The sequence below is a fragment of the Sinocyclocheilus anshuiensis genome, unplaced genomic scaffold (genome assembly GCF_001515605.1).
Source record: "Sinocyclocheilus anshuiensis isolate Anshui unplaced genomic scaffold, SAMN03320099.WGS_v1.1 scaffold1885, whole genome shotgun sequence".
NCBI lineage: Eukaryota > Metazoa > Chordata > Actinopteri > Cypriniformes > Cyprinidae > Sinocyclocheilus > Sinocyclocheilus anshuiensis.
In genome coordinates, this window is record NW_015542322.1 from 458,432 (window position 1) to 479,415 (window position 20,984).

General features: G+C 42.7%; 1 protein-coding gene across 1 annotated transcript in view; it reads right to left on the reverse strand.

The window, feature by feature from the left end:
* Window positions 1-20,984, reverse strand: part of bahcc1b (BAH domain and coiled-coil containing 1b) — a 100,697-nt gene that overhangs the window by 27,243 nt on the left and 52,470 nt on the right. Inside the window, exons 3-11 of the mRNA XM_016489335.1 lie at window positions 20,599-20,775; window positions 10,801-10,923; window positions 8,721-10,718; window positions 8,047-8,161; window positions 7,708-7,898; window positions 7,359-7,517; window positions 2,444-2,640; window positions 1,746-1,884; window positions 1,324-1,554 (exon numbers count right to left, since the gene is read on the reverse strand). Coding sequence (XP_016344821.1) covers window positions 1,324-1,554; window positions 1,746-1,884; window positions 2,444-2,640; window positions 7,359-7,517; window positions 7,708-7,898; window positions 8,047-8,161; window positions 8,721-10,718; window positions 10,801-10,923; window positions 20,599-20,775 — 3,330 coding nt within the window. The remainder of the gene's footprint in view (window positions 1-1,323; window positions 1,555-1,745; window positions 1,885-2,443; window positions 2,641-7,358; window positions 7,518-7,707; window positions 7,899-8,046; window positions 8,162-8,720; window positions 10,719-10,800; window positions 10,924-20,598; window positions 20,776-20,984) is intronic.

The window sequence follows — 20,984 nt, forward strand, 5'->3', positions numbered from 1 at the left end:
TGCTTTCTTGCACATACAAATGTGTCACAAATGGATACAATGGTGCAAAGACACAAACACAAAGTGAAAAGTCAGCGCTTACACTTCCATCCACATTAACAGGCTGATTGTCTTCGGTAATCAAAGGCCAACAAGTCCTTCAAAGGCCCTGTGTATCTTATCTGCAGCAAAATATCTCTCTCTTCTGTTCACTGTCCCTGTGATCAGGGTCTTTTTTTTCTATTCGGCCATCTCTTCTCTTTTTTTTTCCATCTCTTCTTCACTTCACTCCCTTTCCCCCAGGGGTTTGTGGAGCAAGACGCGATGGCAAGACCCTAAGCTTGAGAATGAAATGAAATGTTCTAGCCTCTTTCCTCTAGTCACTGTTTTTTTCAGACTCAAATGCGAGGGCATTGGGATAGGAAGCATGTTAGAGAAAAGCACTATTCTTTGCTTTATTCTGTTCAGCCCTTTTTTCAGACTGGATTATTACTCCAAATAAACCAATCCACTGCCTTTTTATCATCAGACTCATGTTAGAATGCGTTCCGATTCAAATACTAAGCACGTACGGGGTGTAGCAAACATTATTTTAGCAATTTCAAAGTATGTCCTCCTTCTTTTTGGGAAATAAGCAGGGCTGCATCAATATGGAAATTTTGTCCGAAACTGATGCTGAAAATTATGAATATTTTTATGCCAATAACTGATATAATGGCTGATATTAGATGTAAATCTATGATTTTGTCAGTCTGATTACAAAAAAACTCACAAAAGTACAGATTTCTACGTGATGATTATTACAGACATTATTTACAACAGCTAAGCCAATTAGAAATAACTGAAGTCCTATTATCAACTGGCTATAATTTATTGGCTTATATTGGCAAATTTATCGGACAATCCTGATATGACCATAAGCGTATCTGCATGCCCATAAATAATCATTATATTTTAGGATTCATTTTACTTGCTGTGGTGGGTTGGGGTGCAAAAAATATAGCCACCCACCCATTTAAATGACAATTTAAGACCAAGCAGAATGAACCCAAAAGTGGCATTCGCAGCTATGATATGTTATGGCTAACACTAACATTAACTTACTAGAATTTGCCTTTCAGTAAATAAGTTGTGCAAACATCACAAAACCTAATTAATATTAATGAGCCCAGCTTACAAGGCGTATAATGAGTCCTCCTTCAATCATACCCATGTGAGTTAGAAACTACATTTCTACAGTTACAGGTTTCTGCAATGCATATTTGTTCCTGTATGTACACTAAATACATTCACCATTCGTCCTACTGAAATAACAGACATGAATGCTGTCATTTTCCCACTCACCAGGCTCCAGGGACTGAGGGTAGTCCTGTGGCGGCTGGCCCTTGCCCCTCTTGTCCTGGGACTCTGCAGGTTTTGGCAGGTGGTGGGGGGTGGCGTGGGGGCTGAGTGCTGGGGAGCGAGGGGCAGCCACGGCCGGGCTGGGTTCAGGGCAAGGCGTGCAGGGCGTAATCTTGAGGTGGGACCGTGGGGCGGGCGAGCGACAGCAGGGCGAAAGACGAGAAGCGCAGCCCCCTGGGGATGAGGAGGAGGGGGGCGGTTTAGCAGAGGGGCCAACGGAGAAAGGCGGCAGTGGGGGGTGGCGTGGGGGCTGAGTGCTGGGGAGCGAGGGGCAGCCACGGCCGGGCTGGGTTCAGGGCAAGGCGTGCAGGGCGTAATCTTGAGGTGGGACCGTGGGGCGGGCGAGCGACAGCAGGGCGAAAGACGAGAAGCGCAGCCCCCTGGGGATGAGGAGGAGGGGGGCGGTTTAGCAGAGGGGCCAACGGAGAAAGGCTTAGTGTGCTTGGACATGCGGAGCTCAGACGATCCCTCAACCAGATCGATGGGGGGATCCTCAGGTTTCCTCTGGAAAAACACAAGAAATACAAACGGGCTTCAGAGACTGTATAACACAGCGCACTACAGTAACAGTGGGAAGTCAAACATTATGCATATCAACATTATTCCCAGTTTCCTCACAACCGAAATGCATTTATAGTGGAAAAAGGATGGAGCTAGTTATGATTCAGTCATCTCAGGTTTCTTGCGTAAGGACATGCACCAGGGACAGAGTACAATGGGTGTTAATGATCCACCGTACACTTGCATTCTGCTCTGCTACTTTGTACAAAAACAGTCAGATAAAAGCCTGAATCCTGCCCTGTTCCTGAGAAGAATCCCACTCTTTCAAAACTTCCAACATTAAAATGTGCTTTGAAAATGAAAGCTGGCCACTCTTTGGCTATAACTGCTATGAATTTCTGAGAGCAGGAATAACAGGCCTTTCACAACCTCGGGCACCCTGGGTAGGCCTGCTGAAAGACATCGGGCTTGTGTAGAGAAATAGTTGTTGGGAAATCACCTTGAGGGGTATGAGGAAACGTGGCTAACCGAATGTACGTGTGCCTTTTCCTTCATGTGTTACCTGCGAGTGACTGTGTCTGTGCGCCAGCTCCATTGCCTGTGCCGCGCGGTGCTGCTGGTGCTGATGTTGCTGCAGCGCATATAGTTCCTGTTGCCGTAGAAACTGGGAGCGGGAATAGACAGCGGGATGCTGCATGTGTGAGGCGGGCCCTCGGGCTCCGTAAACAGGGGGCCACAGTCCCTGCTGCTCCATTACATCTACAGAGAGCGAGAGAGAGAAAGAGAAAGGAATGAGAAAAGAATGAACAAAGGTTTTTCTTTTGCCTCAAGGCAAGTCTCACTTATCGCTCTGAAGGCCTATTGATTTACGGCTATAAGATTCCACTCCTTTTCCGTCCCTCTTTTCTTCCACTTGCTTTTTTCTTTCCGAAAGTCATCCTTCGTCCCCAGGGCAAAAAAAACCCCTCACATTTCCACATCTCTTTCCTCATCATGTAGTGCACTCAACTCGTAGGCAGAGAGAGAATGCAAACTGCCTCCTTTTTACATTGTCTGTCCTTCGCACTCACCGTTAGCCTGGTCATACCTCAGCGGATTAACGCAAAACGACCACCAGTGAGCTCACCAGCCACACTTGCCTGATCTCTGGCTCGTACACACCGCAGTGCCAGTCAAGACGATTCAGCGCTGCTGTCTCAAACTGTCACATGAATGTGGCTCCTCTGACAAGACCTTCCTGACAGCCTGCTGAGAGCGGGCAAGAAGGGTCTACTCCCAAATGGCTCACTCATTCACAAGAGCTGGGCTTGAGTTATTATGCCTTTAATAAGGGTTAGGTGATGGGTGTTGGCTTTAAAAAGGAGCACAGATGTTATACCCAGAGACAAACTCTTGAGGGAGGGGAGACAGACACGGAAGTGTTAAGGTCACCCATTGTTTCGGCCTCACAAGGCAGCACCCACTGGCCGTCTGATGCATATTGCATGCAAAAATGGCAAGCTCTAACTTAAAGGGATCATAGGATGCCCATTTTCCACAAGTTGATATGATTCTTTAGGGTCTTAATGAAAAATTTCTCAATGGTAGTGTAAAAAACACCTTTTTTACCCTGTCAAAAACAGCTCTTTTCAGAGCACGCAGTTTTGTAGCATTTTCCTTTAAATGTTAATGAGCTATGCTGACCCCGCCCCTCTCTTCCAAGCTGCTCTCTGAGGGACTATTTACTTTAGCCGCATTCATCGTGAAACTTGCTAATTAGCACATTATTAGGAAAGGCGATTTACAAAGATTCATTAAAAAAAACCTTACACTCACTTCTTCTTTAGGTGAAGCTGGATCACGAATGATTCACGTGAACATAAGACGCATTTATGTAGATCGGGGGCGCATTCTCTTCAAAAACAAACGTAATCCACTGCGTCTTCAGCGGCTCAGGGTGGGTCTAAATATTCTTCTGTGCTCGTCAGTGCAGCCAAAGGCAGAACAGCTGGCATGTTTTGCTCTAACTTTTGCCATGGCATTAGAACTGGTACACCGTTTTCGCTTGCGAAATCAAAATGATGGCGCCGTGGGTGGAAACTTACAGATTAAGGGGCGGTAATATTATAGTGAGAGCCCTTTGCAACGTCACTAGGGGAGCGAAATCAGACACGCTCGTTTTTTCAGACGCTTGCAGAAAAAGGCTTACCAAAGCAAAGTTACTGGGTTAATCTTTTTCACGTTTCCTTGGTTGGTAGATGCACCGGGGACCTGATTATAGCACTTAAAACCTGAAAAAGTCAGATTTTCATGATATGTCACCTTTAACTGGAAACAGAGTTGTTTAAAATGTACAAGGAGCGTTTTTTTGTTTTGAGGATGAAATAAATCACTGGATTTGGCATGTTAGTGACATCAAATCTTTAAAAAATTGTTTTGCATTTCATTGGAGACACTTAGCAGCAAGTTAATGGGATAGTTCAGCCAAAAAATGTTAAATCTGCCATCATTTACTCACCCTCATGTTATTCCAAACCAATATGACTTTCTTTTGTGGAACACAATTAAAAAAATGAAAGAAATACAATGAAAAAAAAAACACTGACTTTCATTATATGGACAAAAACAGTTCTTGAAAATCTGTTTTTTGGAATGACGTGAGCATGATAAAATGATGCCAGAACTTTCACTTTTATGTGAACTATCCCTTTAATTAGATAAACTGAAATGTCTGCCTATGTGTGACTAGGCATCTCACAGATGCACTTTTGTGCCGTTCAATCGCTAAGCGAGCAGGATATTTGAAAGGAGTCTGTCATTTCTGAAATGAACTGATCAGATAGGAAGGATGGAGGAAGGGGGAGAGAGAGGGAGAGAGAGTGTAGAGGGAGAGAGAGTGTAGAGGGATGAAGCGCAGCTGTGCAAAGCACTTAGTCTCAGCCTTGAGCCTCAGCCCACAGAAATTTCAACACAATATGTTTTTCTTTCAGTCATTCGGTTTTGCATGCTGCATATTCTCCACCCCTCCTTCCCTGATGTATGGCAAGGACCTTTGTTTGGGAAAGATTACTGGGACAGGGTTATGTTTCCCTAGGGAGGGATCCAATGGATGCACTTCCCTTCTTTGTTGCGGAAAGGGGAGTGTGACGCTAAGGAGCAGAGAGCTAATTAAATTTCACAGCCAGTGTAGGGAGGAGGAATGCCAAACAGAGGTGCACAGCACAGGACAGCAGAGCACAGCACAGCACAATACTGCAAAAAGCCATACAATGATGCACCGCACAGCAAGGCACAGTATAATAGGGTGGAAAGTCATTCAGAGATGCACAACAAATCAAAGCACAATGCCAGAACTGTGCAGACACGATGGCACAACCGAGCACAGCATGGCGTGACAAGGCACAGTGCAATACAGTTTAAAACCATTAAAGAGATGCTAAGAATACCACATCCAAACTCGCTCAGATGGAACAGTGCATCAGAGAATGACACGACCTGCTAGCATGAGCTAATGGTAAATATTCCTTTGGTTTTAAAGAGCATAATAACTTATTCCAAAATAAAATACATTTGCCTATAATCTTTCTAAAAAATTGAACTACTGTAACTACTAAAATGACTTATTTTTTGTTGACATCATCTAGGCCACTCAGACTATTAAATAATGTTAACTAACAGGCAAATACCACTTTTCAGGTAGAGTAGGGATGCATTGTTAATAAAATTCTGTTTGAAACTGATAAGCAAATAATTATGTTCATATTATGTCTGTTAACCAATAAATAAAATTATATACAATTTTGTCTAAATCAATTAAATAAAACCCCTAAAATCAATTGTTTTAACTGTAACAAAAGAATTTAGGTATTTAAGCACTATAGTACACAATATGAAAAAATATATTAATTCTGAGATTTGTTAAAGATTACATTTAACAGTGTTATTGAATTATTAAATATACATTTTAAGTGAACATTAGATGACTGCAAAGGTAATCTAGATGTAAAAAATAAAAGAAATGAGCATGCCCTATTAAATATGATATAGACCAATACCAGTAAATCCATAATATCGGCCAATAACAGATATATTGTGGCAATATATTGTCCGTCCTTACCGTAGAGCAAATGGAAAGTAAGAAAAATGCCATGCCCCTGTGCAAAACGAACAAAAGAAAACAAAACAGTTTGATCCCTAAATTGTTATTGTTCCCTGTGCCCCTCACCTACTCAGGACGCAAGCTATCTACTTGAAATGATAATTTGTTTAAACGGTTCAAATAATTCCACTTTGCGCATTCAGAGTGTGCATTAGGGCCGCTTGTGAAACTGTTCCCATTAAGTCCATACTACAATGTGCTGTAAATGCCTGCTTGGCTTAGTGAAGCGTTTCACAATAATGATTACAGAATGATACAGGGGCAGAAGGGGATGAGATGGAACCATACAGAGGGGGAAGGGACATTACACTCAAGGGGAAGGGAATTCAGTGTCGAATTCCAGAACAGAACAAGTGGACAGAATGACCATGGATTAAATTGCTGTAACTGTCTGGCTGTAAATGTAAAAGTTCACCCAAACATTAAATCTCTATTTATTTCTAGTTATTACTTGATTGTTTTATGGGGGGGGAGGGGATCTTCGTGAAGATTCTTCAAAAATCATCTTTTGTGTTCGACTGCATCAAACAATTAAAAAAATATTTCAGAGTGAAAAAAAAATCATGAAAATTAATTTCATAATTTGGATGGCGTGAATGTCTTTGAATATGTGGAGCTGAATAACCACCATTCTCCTCCATACCCTAACCCAGTGTTTCCCAACCGGGGTGCCGTGGCAACTCTGGTAACACTGCCCTCTCATTCATTGATCTGCTAACCGTTGTGCTCATGTGTCCTCGGATAATAATAGCTTTCTAGGATTAAACATTATTTGGATAATTGGTAAAAAAGTGCCCCTCACCTACTCAGGTTCCACACATTGTCACAAAGGAGACAAACTCCTAAAAACCCACCTGGGCCAATTCTGCCTTCTGTGCGAGCACTAACGCATTCATACAAATTTAATCTAAACCAACAGACCCTGAAACGTACACCCACACAGTGACTTTAGATCTCCATTTCTGGTAAAAAACAAAATCTCTTAATAGCCCTACTGTGTGTTAGACCTAGCTGAAAAACTAAAAAGCAATTTATTTCATTTGTTGGCCTATCGTTATTTTTTATTTGTGCTATCATTACTCCTTGTCATTTTTTATTCAATTCAAAGTTTTAAATCACGCCATCTCGTGCTACTGCAACAAAATTACCCAACTGTAAAATCAAAAATACACTGAGTGAGCAAAACTTTGTTTCAAAATTAATTTTGTAGGGTGCCACAAATTTGTTAACATTTCCAAAGGGTGCCGCGACTAAAGAAAGGTTGGGAAACACTGCCCTAACCTATTAACAATGTTGCTACAACAACCGAATAAAACACCAGTAATTTTGGGCAATGTACCAAGGTGATGGGTGGCAGGGTGGGCTGCTGGCTCGGTAGGCAATACCACCAGGGCGGCGGAGGGGTCCTGAGGCAGGGGCAAGACTGGTTGCAAAGGGCTAGGCATGGTTGCGGAGAAGCCGGGGGTCAAGTTCTGGTGCAATGCTGCATGACTGAGACCTGAACAGAGACATGGAAAGCCGCTTAATGATAAAAGATTTCAGCTTATGTTTCAATACTAATGGGCAATTCATTGATTATTTAGTAGGGTAAAACTAATTAACCAACACATGCAGAAATTCAACAAGGCCGTGAAGTATATTGTAATCTAATATCATCAAAATGGCAAAAACAGATGGCATTTGCTTACCATAAGTGTGTCCCATCCAGAGGGAGGGACTTCCTGTCCGAGGCATCCAGTGATGATGGGCGGGGTGGGCGTGAGCAGATGGCTCAGTGCCTAATTGGCTACCGCCTGGCACAATAAGGTGTGAGGTCAAATCTCCATGGCAACTACTGGAGGGGTGGATCCTGGCAAAGTCAACTCTGTCTTTGTTTTCCCTGAGGGGAAGCCATCAAAATGGCACAATGTTACTCTCCAAGGCATTACAACTACAGTGCAGCATGCTAACTCTTCAGGTTGGTCTTTGTTTACATACAACTGATACAGAAATTCAATTGGAAACATCAATTTGACTAATAGTCGTACCTGAGGAGAAGTTCTCGCTCTCTGTCGTATGGAGGCAGTCCAAGCTGTTCCTCGCAGACTCTTTTCGCATCTTCATCCACCTCCCGCTCCAGCGGGTACAATGGGCATCCAACACCTAACACAGAACAGTTTAGCACCATAATCTAGAAACCCACCGATGATCAAACTCATTTATTTGTTAATTTCACTAGTGCATATTCTTCTCAATCAAATGCTAAATCGCACATATAGGATAGCGGGATATCAAAGGTACAGAAAGATACATTTATTAGATTCAGACATGCCTTGCTATCATTCTATCTCTGTATACTACCTGAAAAAGTAGCATTTTCAGATATCAGACACAGATAAGGTGTTGCAACTGGGCGATAGCAACTCAGCACTTTAAACAGGTGGCTATAAGAGTATAAGAGCAATTTGGCAGTCACAGTAACACCTAAAATACCCAATCTGGCAAGGTTATGCCTCGTCAAGGGATGACAAATAATTTGGATTAACAACCAAAAATGTCTTGTTTCTGACCATTCTCTTAATCACAAACTTGTTTTTCTATGAAGTTTCCAAAAGTTCATCAAGTATATCCAGTAAATTGAAAATGTATATATAGCTTGTTAGAACACACACTTGTACACACACACACACAAACACCAGACCTCCCGTTGAGAGTCGCTTACCCTTCATGCTGGGCATCACTCTGCTATGGTGGCTGTGGGTGGGATGCCCGTCTGACAGGCGGCACGGGGGCTCTCTCTGCCTGGCAACGGCCACCGCTATCCCTACAGGGGGCTGTCGCACCTCTCCCTCCCCCTGAGCTTCCCCTGAGTCCTTGCCTGCCCGCTCAGAGTGCTCATTCTCCCCAGATGACGAGGCTCTCCTGGGGGGCAGGGTCTGCTTTGCCTCCTGCAGAGCACAGCTCAAACCGCTTCCACTTTTGTCGTTTCTCTCGTTCCTCTCGCTCCTCTCCCCAGTAACTGCCCCCTGCTTGAGGCAGCCCAGGCCACCAAACGGGCTCTTCTGAGAGAACACCAGTGGTTGCTGGCTGCTATACTTCATCAGACTCCTCATGGCATTGCTTTCAGGTCCCTGGGGGCCCAGTGTGGCCTCCTGTGGGGCAGTTAGAGGGGGAAGAGGCCCTTGGTCCCCATGTGAAGTCTGGGAAGCAGCACCCAGAGAGTTGTGAGCCTTGTGCGGTTCTTCATCCGGTTGAGCCGGGTGTCCTCGCACCTCCCAGGAGGGATGAGTGCCGGTTTGATGCCCGCTGTATCCCTGTGATGTAGATTCCATGTCCATCTTCCTCTTGTCTTGTGTGCCATTGCCAGGCTCCAACACTGGACCCTGTCCACCAGTGCTAGCCCTGTTACTGTGCTGCTGATGACGTATCCGTGCAACTCTCTGACTGTTCCTCTGAAGAGTACACTCAACATCTGTTGAACCTTTACCTTCAGACGACGCCCTGTTCGACAGACCTGAGTGGGAACAGTCCCGGAAAGGTGGAGTGCTGGCATAAATGCTACTCTTAGCTTGGTGCCCACCCTTTGTCCCCTGTGGCAGAGAGGGACGGAAGGCATCAGATTCCTCACTGCCGTCCAAGCTACAAGAACGAGCCGAGTGAGGATGCTGATTCTGACTGTGCTGAACCTCGTTTGTGTGTGAATGGGGGCCCGGGGGCCAGTCTGGGCTCTTGTCTGTTTTGCCATATGCGTGTTGCTGCTGGGAAGATTTTCTTTGGCAGCTACTCGGAGGAGGCAGTAGGGTAGCTGCTCGACTTCCACTGCTACTCCTCTCAGGAGTTTTCGTTTCTTTTCCCGTGCTGCCCCCAACCGCGACCATCCCACCCCCCACACCTCGACAGTGAGGGTTTCCCAGCTGGAACGGTCCACTGGTTTTGTCTCCCTGTGGCCCCACAGAGGGCACAAAGGTAGGCCCCGTCACCTCAGAGACCCTGCCAAGGCTCTTTTCCTGAGCAGTGGGCATGGTTAGTGGAGCAGGGGGTGGTGGGCAGAAGAGATCAGGGTGGGGATGATGAGGATGGTGATGGTGCGGATGACTCGGGTGCAGCCAGGATCCTCCCAAGGCAGAGCCTAGGCCCAGGGGAGGAGGTATGGAGTAGGACACTGGGTGGGCATGGCCCAGCATGGCACTGTGGCGAAGACAGTCTGAGGGTGGCTCGCTAATTCGCATCTCTCCACTGACCCCCTCCTTGCAACAGTGACCGTTTCCGCTGGTCTGCCGGCCAGTCCCCAGACCACAGGCCCCCGGCCCCACACAACTGGGCAGGGAGCCCCTGGTGGTGGTCCCTGGATCAGAGCCCTTCTGGGTCTTGGTGCTAAGCAGGCAGGAACTAAGGTGCTTACGGTTGTCTTTGTGCCGGAAGTCCTCTTCTAAGCCTTGAGGATGGTGCTGGTGCTGGTGGTGAAGGGTAGGAGGACCATGATGTTGCCGATCCTGCTTGGACTCTTGTTTACTCTTTTCTTTTTCTTTTCCTCCGGGTGCTACTCTTCGCTCCGCTAGACCCGTCTCTTTGTAGCTCTTTTGGGAAGCTGTGCTCCCAGGCTCCCTCTCACGACTGCAGGAGTCCAGCGGGTGGGCAGGGGCGGTCCTAGATAGTGGTGGGAGGCTGTGATTTGTGGAGAGAAGGTGGGGCTGCGACGGGAGGCTTCGTAGATAGAAGTCTTAAGAAAGAAAAAATGTAGACAAATACTTTTTCATAGTCTGTTTACTGTTGATTGACAGAAGAAATGGAACCTCGCTCACCTTTCTGAGAGTCATAGAAGCGGTGCTGTCCATAGAGTACGCTGCTGTTGCCATGGTGATCCAGGGGGCTCATGGGCAGGAAGGTGGGGGCTAGACTCCCTGAAAAGCGGGGATACCCTGGGGCTGAGAGAGAGAAAGGAAAGAGGGGAGAGAACATTGTCAGGATAAACAAATGTAACAAAAGACAGTGACAGTTTTGGCCTTTTGCTGTGGCTGGACGCAGGTTCATGAAGCCCTACAGCACGGTACAACCTTTCCCAGAAACCCATGCACAAACAAGTTCAGTTCTTTACTCAACATTTATGAGTAATTCAACTAAACAAAAGCTTTTAGAACTTCTGTTTACAATTACAGCCTTTAAAATACATTTTAGTTGCTCTTGTTAAAGCAAACATCACACACACTATTGTATACCCAAAGATACTAGAGAGACATTATTTCTCAAGCAGTTGTATATATGTATCAATATATACATAAAAGACAAAGACATACACAGAGAAACAGTAATACAAGATGCTCTTTTAACAGCTATGCATGCACATCCCACTGATTCAGACTAGGGAGGTAAATGGCCGCTCAGTGTGACTCTGCATCTTCAAGGTCACTGCACTGTGTCCTGAGATAGTGAAGGCTACACTGGGGTGTATTTATGTGTAAACTAAGCACATGGCTGAAACCCAACCACAGAGCAGCAGAGGTCAATGGCCAGGCACACAAGGGTCATGCGCTTAAGCCGCCCACAACACAGAGCTATTATAGCCATCTGTGGTGTGTGTGTGTGTGTGTGTGTGTGTGTGAGCGTGTGTTTCTGTCTGTCAGTGAAATGGAAGTCTGTGTAAGGGTAGAGTATAACGGTGTCTTTTTGAGTGTGTGTTCCTGTGTTTGCGCAAGTATTTGTTTGAGACACCCTGTCCTTGCACACAGTTTAATTGGATGCAGTTAAAAGTTTAACGGTCTGGGGCCAAAGTAAACAGCAGTGCATAATGCTCATCCTTAGCATTCCACGGAGCCATTGTCCCATAGCCTACAAAACACACACACACACAAGCACACACACTGTCATGACCCTGTCTGTCCTGACACAATAGACAGATGGACGAATTAATGCACAATATATTGGTACCAAATCAATCATCATCTGATATCAGAAATTTTTTTATTGGTAACAGTCAATATTGGATATTTAATTGTATGCTAATTTCCCTTTAGATTACCATTGCCATCTTCTAACACTTAAAATGAATCTTTACAAACACAAATAATTTAATAGCACTATTAAATTAAAATTTTAAATGTATTTCAATTTTGTTCAATATCCATTGTCATTGCATCATTTAAAATGCTAGATTTTAGTTTTTAAGTTTTCTTTGTTATTTATTTCTACATAATTTAAGTGGTTATGGGTTATCAGCCAAAAATTGAAAATGACTAAATATGGACCGAAATTTCATCATTAAAATTAAACAGCTTGGCTATGCTGTATGCCTTGACTGACCGTTTTGTGGTTGGTGAAACTGATGAAAGCACACCTCCTGAACCTTTATTAAGAACTTCATTACAGTAACAGACATTCAGGGCATGAATTAAACCTTTGTGTAACACGTATATCAATAACGAGCAAGAGGGTAAAAATGAGAACGAGAGATGTGAATGCGGGAGTGAGAGTGTGATAGAGACGGAGCATATCATTTCGAGAGGCAGATTAAGAGAGAGACAGACCGTAAGTGTCTGTAGGTACATGTGTGAGTGTGTCTGAAAAAGAGAGAGAGAGCGATTGAGAGACAAAGGAGGAGGGAAGGAGATCTCCCCCTCTCCTGCCTCTCTTACTAATTGACACCAGTGGAGCGTCCTGCTGACAGTGACATCACAGGGGAGTCCAGATGTGTAATATCAGGCCTTCTGGCTGCACCTGTTTCCTACAGCCACAGAATATAAATTTTATCGACGCACACATATGCAGTGCGCGTTACACACAAGCTTCTGCAGCATGTGGAGAAACAGAGAGATGCACACATTAACCATGAACATGCACTAAGACGAGGGACAATTAGCACAGTCATTTGTAAACGTGTGTGTGTCCTTGAGTGCATATATGTGACCCTGGAGGTTTTGTGGTCCAGGGTCACATATGTGTTGAGTGCATTCAAACATTTGAGGTCGATAAGATTTCTTTTTATATTTTTGAAAGAAACCTTTTAAGATCATCAAGGCTGCATTTAATTGATAAAAATGCAGTTAAAACGGTAATATTGTGAAATCTTAGCACAATTTAAAATGCATATTTTCTATTTTAGTATATTAAAAAATTTTCATCAACCATTTATCCACTCTTCAGTGTCACATGATCCTTCAGAAATCATTCTAATATGCTTATTGGTGCTCAAGCAAAAAAATGTTTTACTATTATCAATGTTGAAAACAGCTACCTAATATTTTTGTGGAAACTGTTTTTCAGTATAAATAGAAACTTCAATAGAATAGAAGTCTTTAATAAAAGTCTTTAATGTCATTCTTGATGAATTTAATGCATTGTTGCATAATACAACTGTTAATTTCCTTACTGACCCCAAACTTTTCAATGTTATATGCAGTCTTAAAAAGGAGACAAAAAGGAGATGAGAACTGAACAGACCAGACAAGACCAGACCACCACAGTTGAGGTCAGACCAGAGGAGAGAAAAAAAGAGGAGGCAACAATCACCACAATCCCTCCCTTCGACAATTAATTTAAATGGCAACAATTAGAGCAGAGCGGCACGGCAGTCTGAAAGCAATCACACTCTAATGATGAGCAATAAACGCAGTCCAGCACAGACCATTACAGGCTAGAGGAACGAGACACACACGCATAACTAATCAAACACAGTCATTGTAAACTACAGCTCCCCAGTCTGAATGAAAACTGTATTCATCTACATGAAGAATGATGTAGCCACAGGAGCTCAGTGTGCCAGATCAAACTGAGATTCGGCTCAGAAGCCAAGACACTGTTTTTGTTCTGTAAGACTGAGAAGCAGTGAAAAGTACAGGTGGGACATTAACACTGGTGAGCTGAACGCCAATGTTTGTTTTAAGGAGGTCATTTTCCCTTTAATCTATGAGAAATGATTAACAAATTATTCGCTGCCACTCCATACCTCACCTACCTCTCCTTTCTCTCTAAAATACTTCTAATTTCAATTTCACAATATTTTATGGCCATGACTGTTTAATATAAACAACTAAATCACTGAAAGAAAAAAGTACCAGTAATAAAATAAGAATTGGTAATAATTAGTCAGTCTGTTCCAATCATTAAGATTCACTCAAAGTGTAACTCAGTACCAGCTCTACTGGCACCCATGACACAGTCATATACCTTTACATGTAAGGCACAATAAAGCGCATCAGATTACAGCCTGTCATGTGCATGACAAATTCACCATCCATGTAAAGTACAAAACCCAAAGCATGTCGTGCAACCTGCTGGAAGAGGACAATGGAGACACACACACCTCTCTAATCATATATACTGTATATGAACAAAGATTCCTGACAAAGAAAAAGGAGTGAGAGACTGTGAGAGAGATGCATGTCTCTGTTACAGTTATTACCACACCTTTCTCCATTTTATAGATATTTAATATTTGTTGTCTTGATTCCTTGCTTAGCCTAATAATTGTTTAACAAAAGTGTTTTTTATTTATTCTGTAATTTATTTACTTTTATATGTTAACACTACACCACAAACATTTTATTTTTGCAATACATATTTTGTCAATGAAACCGATATTAAGATAAAGCAAGGAGTACAATATAAAAAGGAAACAGGGCTGACTCAAACGTGCCCATCTAACCCTCTAACTGAAGCGAAGCAGCAGAACGAAGCAGGCAGACGGAGGGAGGAGAGAGCAGAACAGAGAGGGGAAGAGGAGGAGGAGAGGAGGGGATCTTGTCAGCTCTGTTAATTGCGAGATGTGCTGAATCAACGGCTGCAGAATGTGGCCACTGTGGTTGCAGGAAAAAAGACACAATAAGCCACACAAGGCCGCTTTTCTTTCAAATCTGTGGTAAAACCACTGTAACGTAAAGCCTCAGATGCCTTATTGCTTTAATAAAATGGCAAGAACAGAAATACAATAAAAGATGCCAATGTTTAATGAGTAATTACATTTATTGTTACATAATAAAATGGGCATCAACTTGAGATAGTCACCACTGATAAGTTACTACTAAATATATACATTTTCTGTAAAGCTGCTTTGCAACAATTTGCATCGTGAAAAGCGCTATACCAATAAACTTGAACTGAATAATAATTATAATTAATATAAACAATTCTTTTTAGTAAGTTATATTGTTCATTATAGACTAAGGGATAATTTACATAAAAAATCTAGATGGAGAACAATGGACTGCGATAACATGCAGCTGAACTGATTTTTAAAATGGGTCATATGATGCAATTTCAAGTTTGGTGGAAAAAAGAAAATGAGAGATGATGGGCTATCGATAATCAATAGTAAGAGAAGATGTTACAACCTCAAAGCAACAAATGATGGAAAAAAAGTTTTAAAAGGGAAGAGGAGTGGATAAAGTGGAAAAATGAGAAAGGAACGAGAAAAACATAAATGTAGAGGAAGAGTGGTTCAGAACATCAAGGAGAAGGAACTCAGGTATTGAATGAGTGAGAGATAAAAGAAAGATGGACAATGAGACAGAGAGAAAGAGAGTATGTATGAAAAAGAGAGCGAGAGAGTCTCGGGTGGCAGATCTGTGTGTTGGCTGGGTGCCCGACACTGGAGTTTGGCCAGCTGGCAGCATGCCGATTGGGGCTTCCTGGATTCAGTCCTTAAAAACAATCATTTGGACAGAGAGTGTGTGTGTGTGGGAGAACATATATTTGAGCGGGTTTACATGAGCTACTGTAACCAATTATTTTCCTCTTACACTCTCATTTATTATGAAATATACAAACTGTCTCCATGTCTTTTCCCAGGCTAAACACAGTCCACACACACACACATATTCACAGTCACTGCATGCAACGTGCCAAGCCTGGCTTCCTCCACCAGCCGGGACTTCAAAGGTGATCCCCTCTCTGTTGCTTTGAGCCAACTCCCTCGCTCTCCTTTTCTCTCTCGCACAAATGTACTGCGCAGACCTACCTAACACACTTACACGCACTCAAAATATTAAATCTTAGAGCTTTTGCTGTTCCGACTTCACTTCTACCTGCTCCAGGCATTTTACATTAACACCCAGCGAAGCACTCAGCTGTGCGGTTAATGCCTCTCACAACACTTGTTTAGAGGATTTAGAGGGCGCAATTGTGTGTGAGTGTGTGCGTGAAAGAAAGAGGGATAAAATAAACACAAGCATCCTTTGGTCAGGCACAACCTGATGTTTCTCAGAGGGTTCAAGCAGATGGGAAAACAGGTGTCCAGGTTGCTTTTAACTTGATAGTGATGTGTGTTCACACACAGCCTCACTTTAGTGTTACAGGAAAGCATTTATGGAAAAGGTTAAAAATAGCACCATTTAAAATCTTAATTCTAAATTCACTCTGACAAGCATGCTTAGAATTAAAGGGACAACTCATCCCCAAAATGTACTCATCCTCATGTCATGACCTGTATGAAACCTAAACCTGTAAGAGTTTCTTTCTTCCACACTAAAAAAAATTATACTACATTTTTTTAAGGCAAGTGGTTGCAAACAATTTATTTTAGCTACATTTAAATAAATAAAAAAATGTTGAAAGTTAGTCAACTAAATTTGTTTATTTAAATGAAACTATTAAACTATTTTCAGTATAATGAATGTAAATGGGGCTGTCAAGTTACAAAATCACAAAAAGCACCATGAAAGTATCATAAAAGTGATTCATATAACTCCTGGGCTGTATTCTATATCTTTTGAAATCATACGATAGCTTTGTGTGTAAATAAAACCAAAAATTAAGTCATTATTCACTGAAAATCTTGAGAGTTCATGACAAATGAAATGCAAATGAATCGTTAATTTGTGTCAGATCTTTGAATTGTGTTATTTAGTTTGTAAAATGAGAAAAATTCTCTTTTTGAAATGATTCAGTGACATGGAAACTGGATTCAGTTCTCGAATTCAACTCACTGATTCGATTCAGTCACAGCACTCAAAACTGGCATGAAATTAAAATGAAAGTACATATTTATCTAATTGTGAACGATTTATCCATGCATGTGTTGCTTTCTCTTTTTTTACCTCAAAAATGTTAATTAAAATATCTTAACCGTCATCCAACCAATGGACAGAAGCAAGTCCCTGCCCTAAATTTTTTTCCATTACACTTGGATGTACGTTCAAATATGGGAAAATAGATTTGTCACTACTTCCATAATACTGAAAGGGGAAGATTATCATTGTGTAATGACTTAAATGTCAGTCTATTTGCCATAAGCTATTATAGACGTCAACCACTTTTATGGTGTTTCTATATCCTTTCTGTAGTTTGACAGTTATTATATATACTTTGCATAGAAAATGCATTGTAAATAACTCTAATTGTGTTCCATGGAAGAAAAAAAAGCACGTTTTGAATATTTTGAGTATAACGGTTTGAGTCCACTCCATATCTTGTGTTTTTTTGTATGGAAAACACACACCTTTGGCTGATCTGTCTGCCATGGGGCGGTTGGGCGTTTAGTTATCTGGTTATCAGTTAGGTTGAGCCAGCATGTCTCATCGTTGGCTTATTTTTATGATATGACTACAAACACAAACTTTCTCAGATACACATTTACACACACGCACACACACACACACACCTGTGACCGGGGGAGATAAAGGAGGCACTGAAAAGCGGTGCCTGACCACAAACCGTTCATAGCCAAAAGAGGAGCCGAGGGGCCAAAAGGCAGAGAGGACACACACACACACACATGCTTAGCAGAGTCCGGAAGCCAGCACCTCCCTGTGGTGATGCTTCTAACCCTCAGCATCTCTCAGTTAAAACCGCATTCACGTACCCACACAGATGCACACCCTCTGTGTGACTGTCAGTTGTCTGAGCAGGAAGTAGACCGTTGCTGTTGGGTTTAACCGTGAGGGTCACGAGACCCCTGGGTCTGGCTGAGGAAACCCCACATCAACCCCCAAAAATAGGAGCCTCTAATGTTGAGCCTCATTGCAACGTCTCTTGGCAATCAGGTGACCAGACGACCGTAGCCCAACTTCCCCATAAAATCCCATCACAATGATGCTCAAAATGCATTTCCTCGCCTTTATTTTTTTATTTTTTGCTTTTAAAGTAATTTACTAAATTGCCAACAGACATTACAGCACCATCCTCATAAAGTTAATGAATATTAATCATCAATTTCCCAGACCACACAGGAGATCCCGCTGCATCCAATCAACTAACGATTTTCTCTCCTGTCCTCCCCCTTCACCCCCTTGGCCTAATGGGTCAGGTGGGGCGTCACATCATGGGTAGCTGGACCGTCTCCAGGGGAACGGGGCTGGGGTAATTGCATGGCTCGTTTTGATGACATGCTTTTTATGCAAATGAAGGAAGGAGCGCAGGGACACGGCTGGGGGGGAAACGGAGCTATCCAATCAGCTGCTTCAAGGGGCTAAGCACAATTAAAGATAATGAGCTCTTATCATCACGATGGGGCCGTTTTCATCATTATAGACACATTCTGTTATTAATAATATTGTTATTAGTTTTATTATTATTATTATTTTTATGGTGGTAACCAGAAGCATCATCATTATAGTTATGATTATTGTTATTGTTGTAAGGTTATTGATGGTTTATATAAAGCTCCGTGCGCAGCAGAATATGCGCTAGGTCGGCTACGGCGCCGTATTTTTTTCCCCTCTCCCTCTAACTCTCTCGTTCCGTCTCGCACGCGCAGATTTGTTGGGGAGATAAAGGAGGCACTGAAAAGCGGTGCCTGACCACAAACCGTTCATAGCCAAAAGAGGAGCCGAGGGGCCAAAAGGCAGAGAGGACACACACACACACACATGCTTAGCAGAGTCCGGAAGCCAGCACCTCCCTGTGGTGATGCTTCTAACCCTCAGCATCTCTCAGTTAAAACCGCATTCACGTACCCACACAGATGCACACCCTCTGTGTGACTGTCAGTTGTCTGAGCAGGAAGTAGACCGTTGCTGTTGGGTTTAACCGTGAGGGTCACGAGACCCCTGGGTCTGGCTGAGGAAACCCCACATCAACCCCCAAAAATAGGAGCCTCTAATGTTGAGCCTCATTGCAACGTCTCTTGGCAATCAGGTGACCAGACGACCGTAGCCCAACTTCCCCATAAAATCCCATCACAATGATGCTCAAAATGCATTTCCTCGCCTTTATTTTTTTATTTTTTGCTTTTAAAGTAATTTACTAAATTGCCAACAGACATTACAGCACCATCCTCATAAAGTTAATGAATATTAATCATCAATTTCCCAGACCACACAGGAGATCCCGCTGCATCCAATCAACTAACGATTTTCTCTCCTGTCCTCCCCCTTCACCCCCTTGGCCTAATGGGTCAGGTGGGGCGTCACATCATGGGTAGCTGGACCGTCTCCAGGGGAACGGGGCTGGGGTAATTGCATGGCTCGTTTTGATGACATGCTTTTTATGCAAATGAAGGAAGGAGCGCAGGGACACGGCTGGGGGGGAAACGGAGCTATCCAATCAGCTGCTTCAAGGGGCTAAGCACAATTAAAGATAATGAGCTCTTATCATCACGATGGGGCCGTTTTCATCATTATAGACACATTCTGTTATTAATAATATTGTTATTAGTTTTATTATTATTATTATTTTTATGGTGGTAACCAGAAGCATCATCATTATAGTTATGATTATTGTTATTGTTGTAAGGTTATTGATGGTTTATATAAAGCTCCGTGCGCAGCAGAATATGCGCTAGGTCGGCTACGGCGCCGTATTTTTTTCCCCTCTCCCTCTAACTCTCTCGTTCCGTCTCGCACGCGCAGATTTGTTCAGTCATTCAGTTACAGTAGCGCTGGGTGCCAGCAGTAACACCACTGTGTTCGCTGCCAACCACAATTACTGTTCCATTCTGCCAGCTGCCAAGAGCTCCGCAGATACAGAGCAGTTAACCCGCACCGATACACACACACATACACTTGTACGCGGTTGTACACGGTTCTGTGAAAATACCAATAGCAAGTGCTCAGCTGTGCATACTATTTAAAAAGAACAGCCATGTGCGCATGTTAACACAAATACACGCTATGCTTACACACACACTCAAGGCATAAACATTTATATAAAGAGCTATATACATTCAAAAGAACATATTGCGCATTATGGACAGTCTAAATTAAAATATAAGCAGACTGAGTGCTTGCAAGGGGAAAACACGTTCAAGATCATATACATAAAAAAACAGAAATGAAGAAGCCTGTACTCTAATATAGCACAGCACACTGACTCTCAAACATACTGTAAATTGTGCTTTTGTCTGTATTAGAAAGCATGCTGGGTATTTCTACAGATACCGCAGACAGAACAATGGAGAAAAAGACAGACAGACAGACAGACAGACAGACAGATAGATAGATAGATAGATAGATAGATAGATAGATAGATAGATAGATAGATAGATAAAGAACAATACATGGAAAGAACTACAGATGCAGATAGACAGATAGAATGATAGATCGATAAATAGACAGAACAATAGACATAACAGACAGATGGACATAATAGATAGAAGGATATTTAGAACTATAGATACAATTAGATAAAATGATCAACAGAAGAACAGACACACAGACGGATAGATAGATCACCTTCATGTGAGTGTGGGAACCAGATCTGTGACGGGGCTGTGGAGTGTGGTCCAGAGCGATAGGGTGGAGAAGAGGGGGATGATGGGGGTCCGCTGGGGTGTGAGGGAGGAGAGCCCAGACTGCTGGCCAGAAACGTTCCCATGAAGGAGGCAGAGGAGTTCCCTATTAGTCCACTGCCTGCAGGACAAAATTACAAATGGTACAAAATCAGACCAATTCTCAAAATGACAGTATTATTGAATTGAATTATTGAAAATTATGACGTTGTCCTCCACAATTACAGTGCAGCCATTATAAAGAGACAATTCATGAAGATTTGATAAATGTACAAAATTCTAACATTCAGCCAAAAATAATCGTTCTAACTAAATTAGACAGAAATAGAG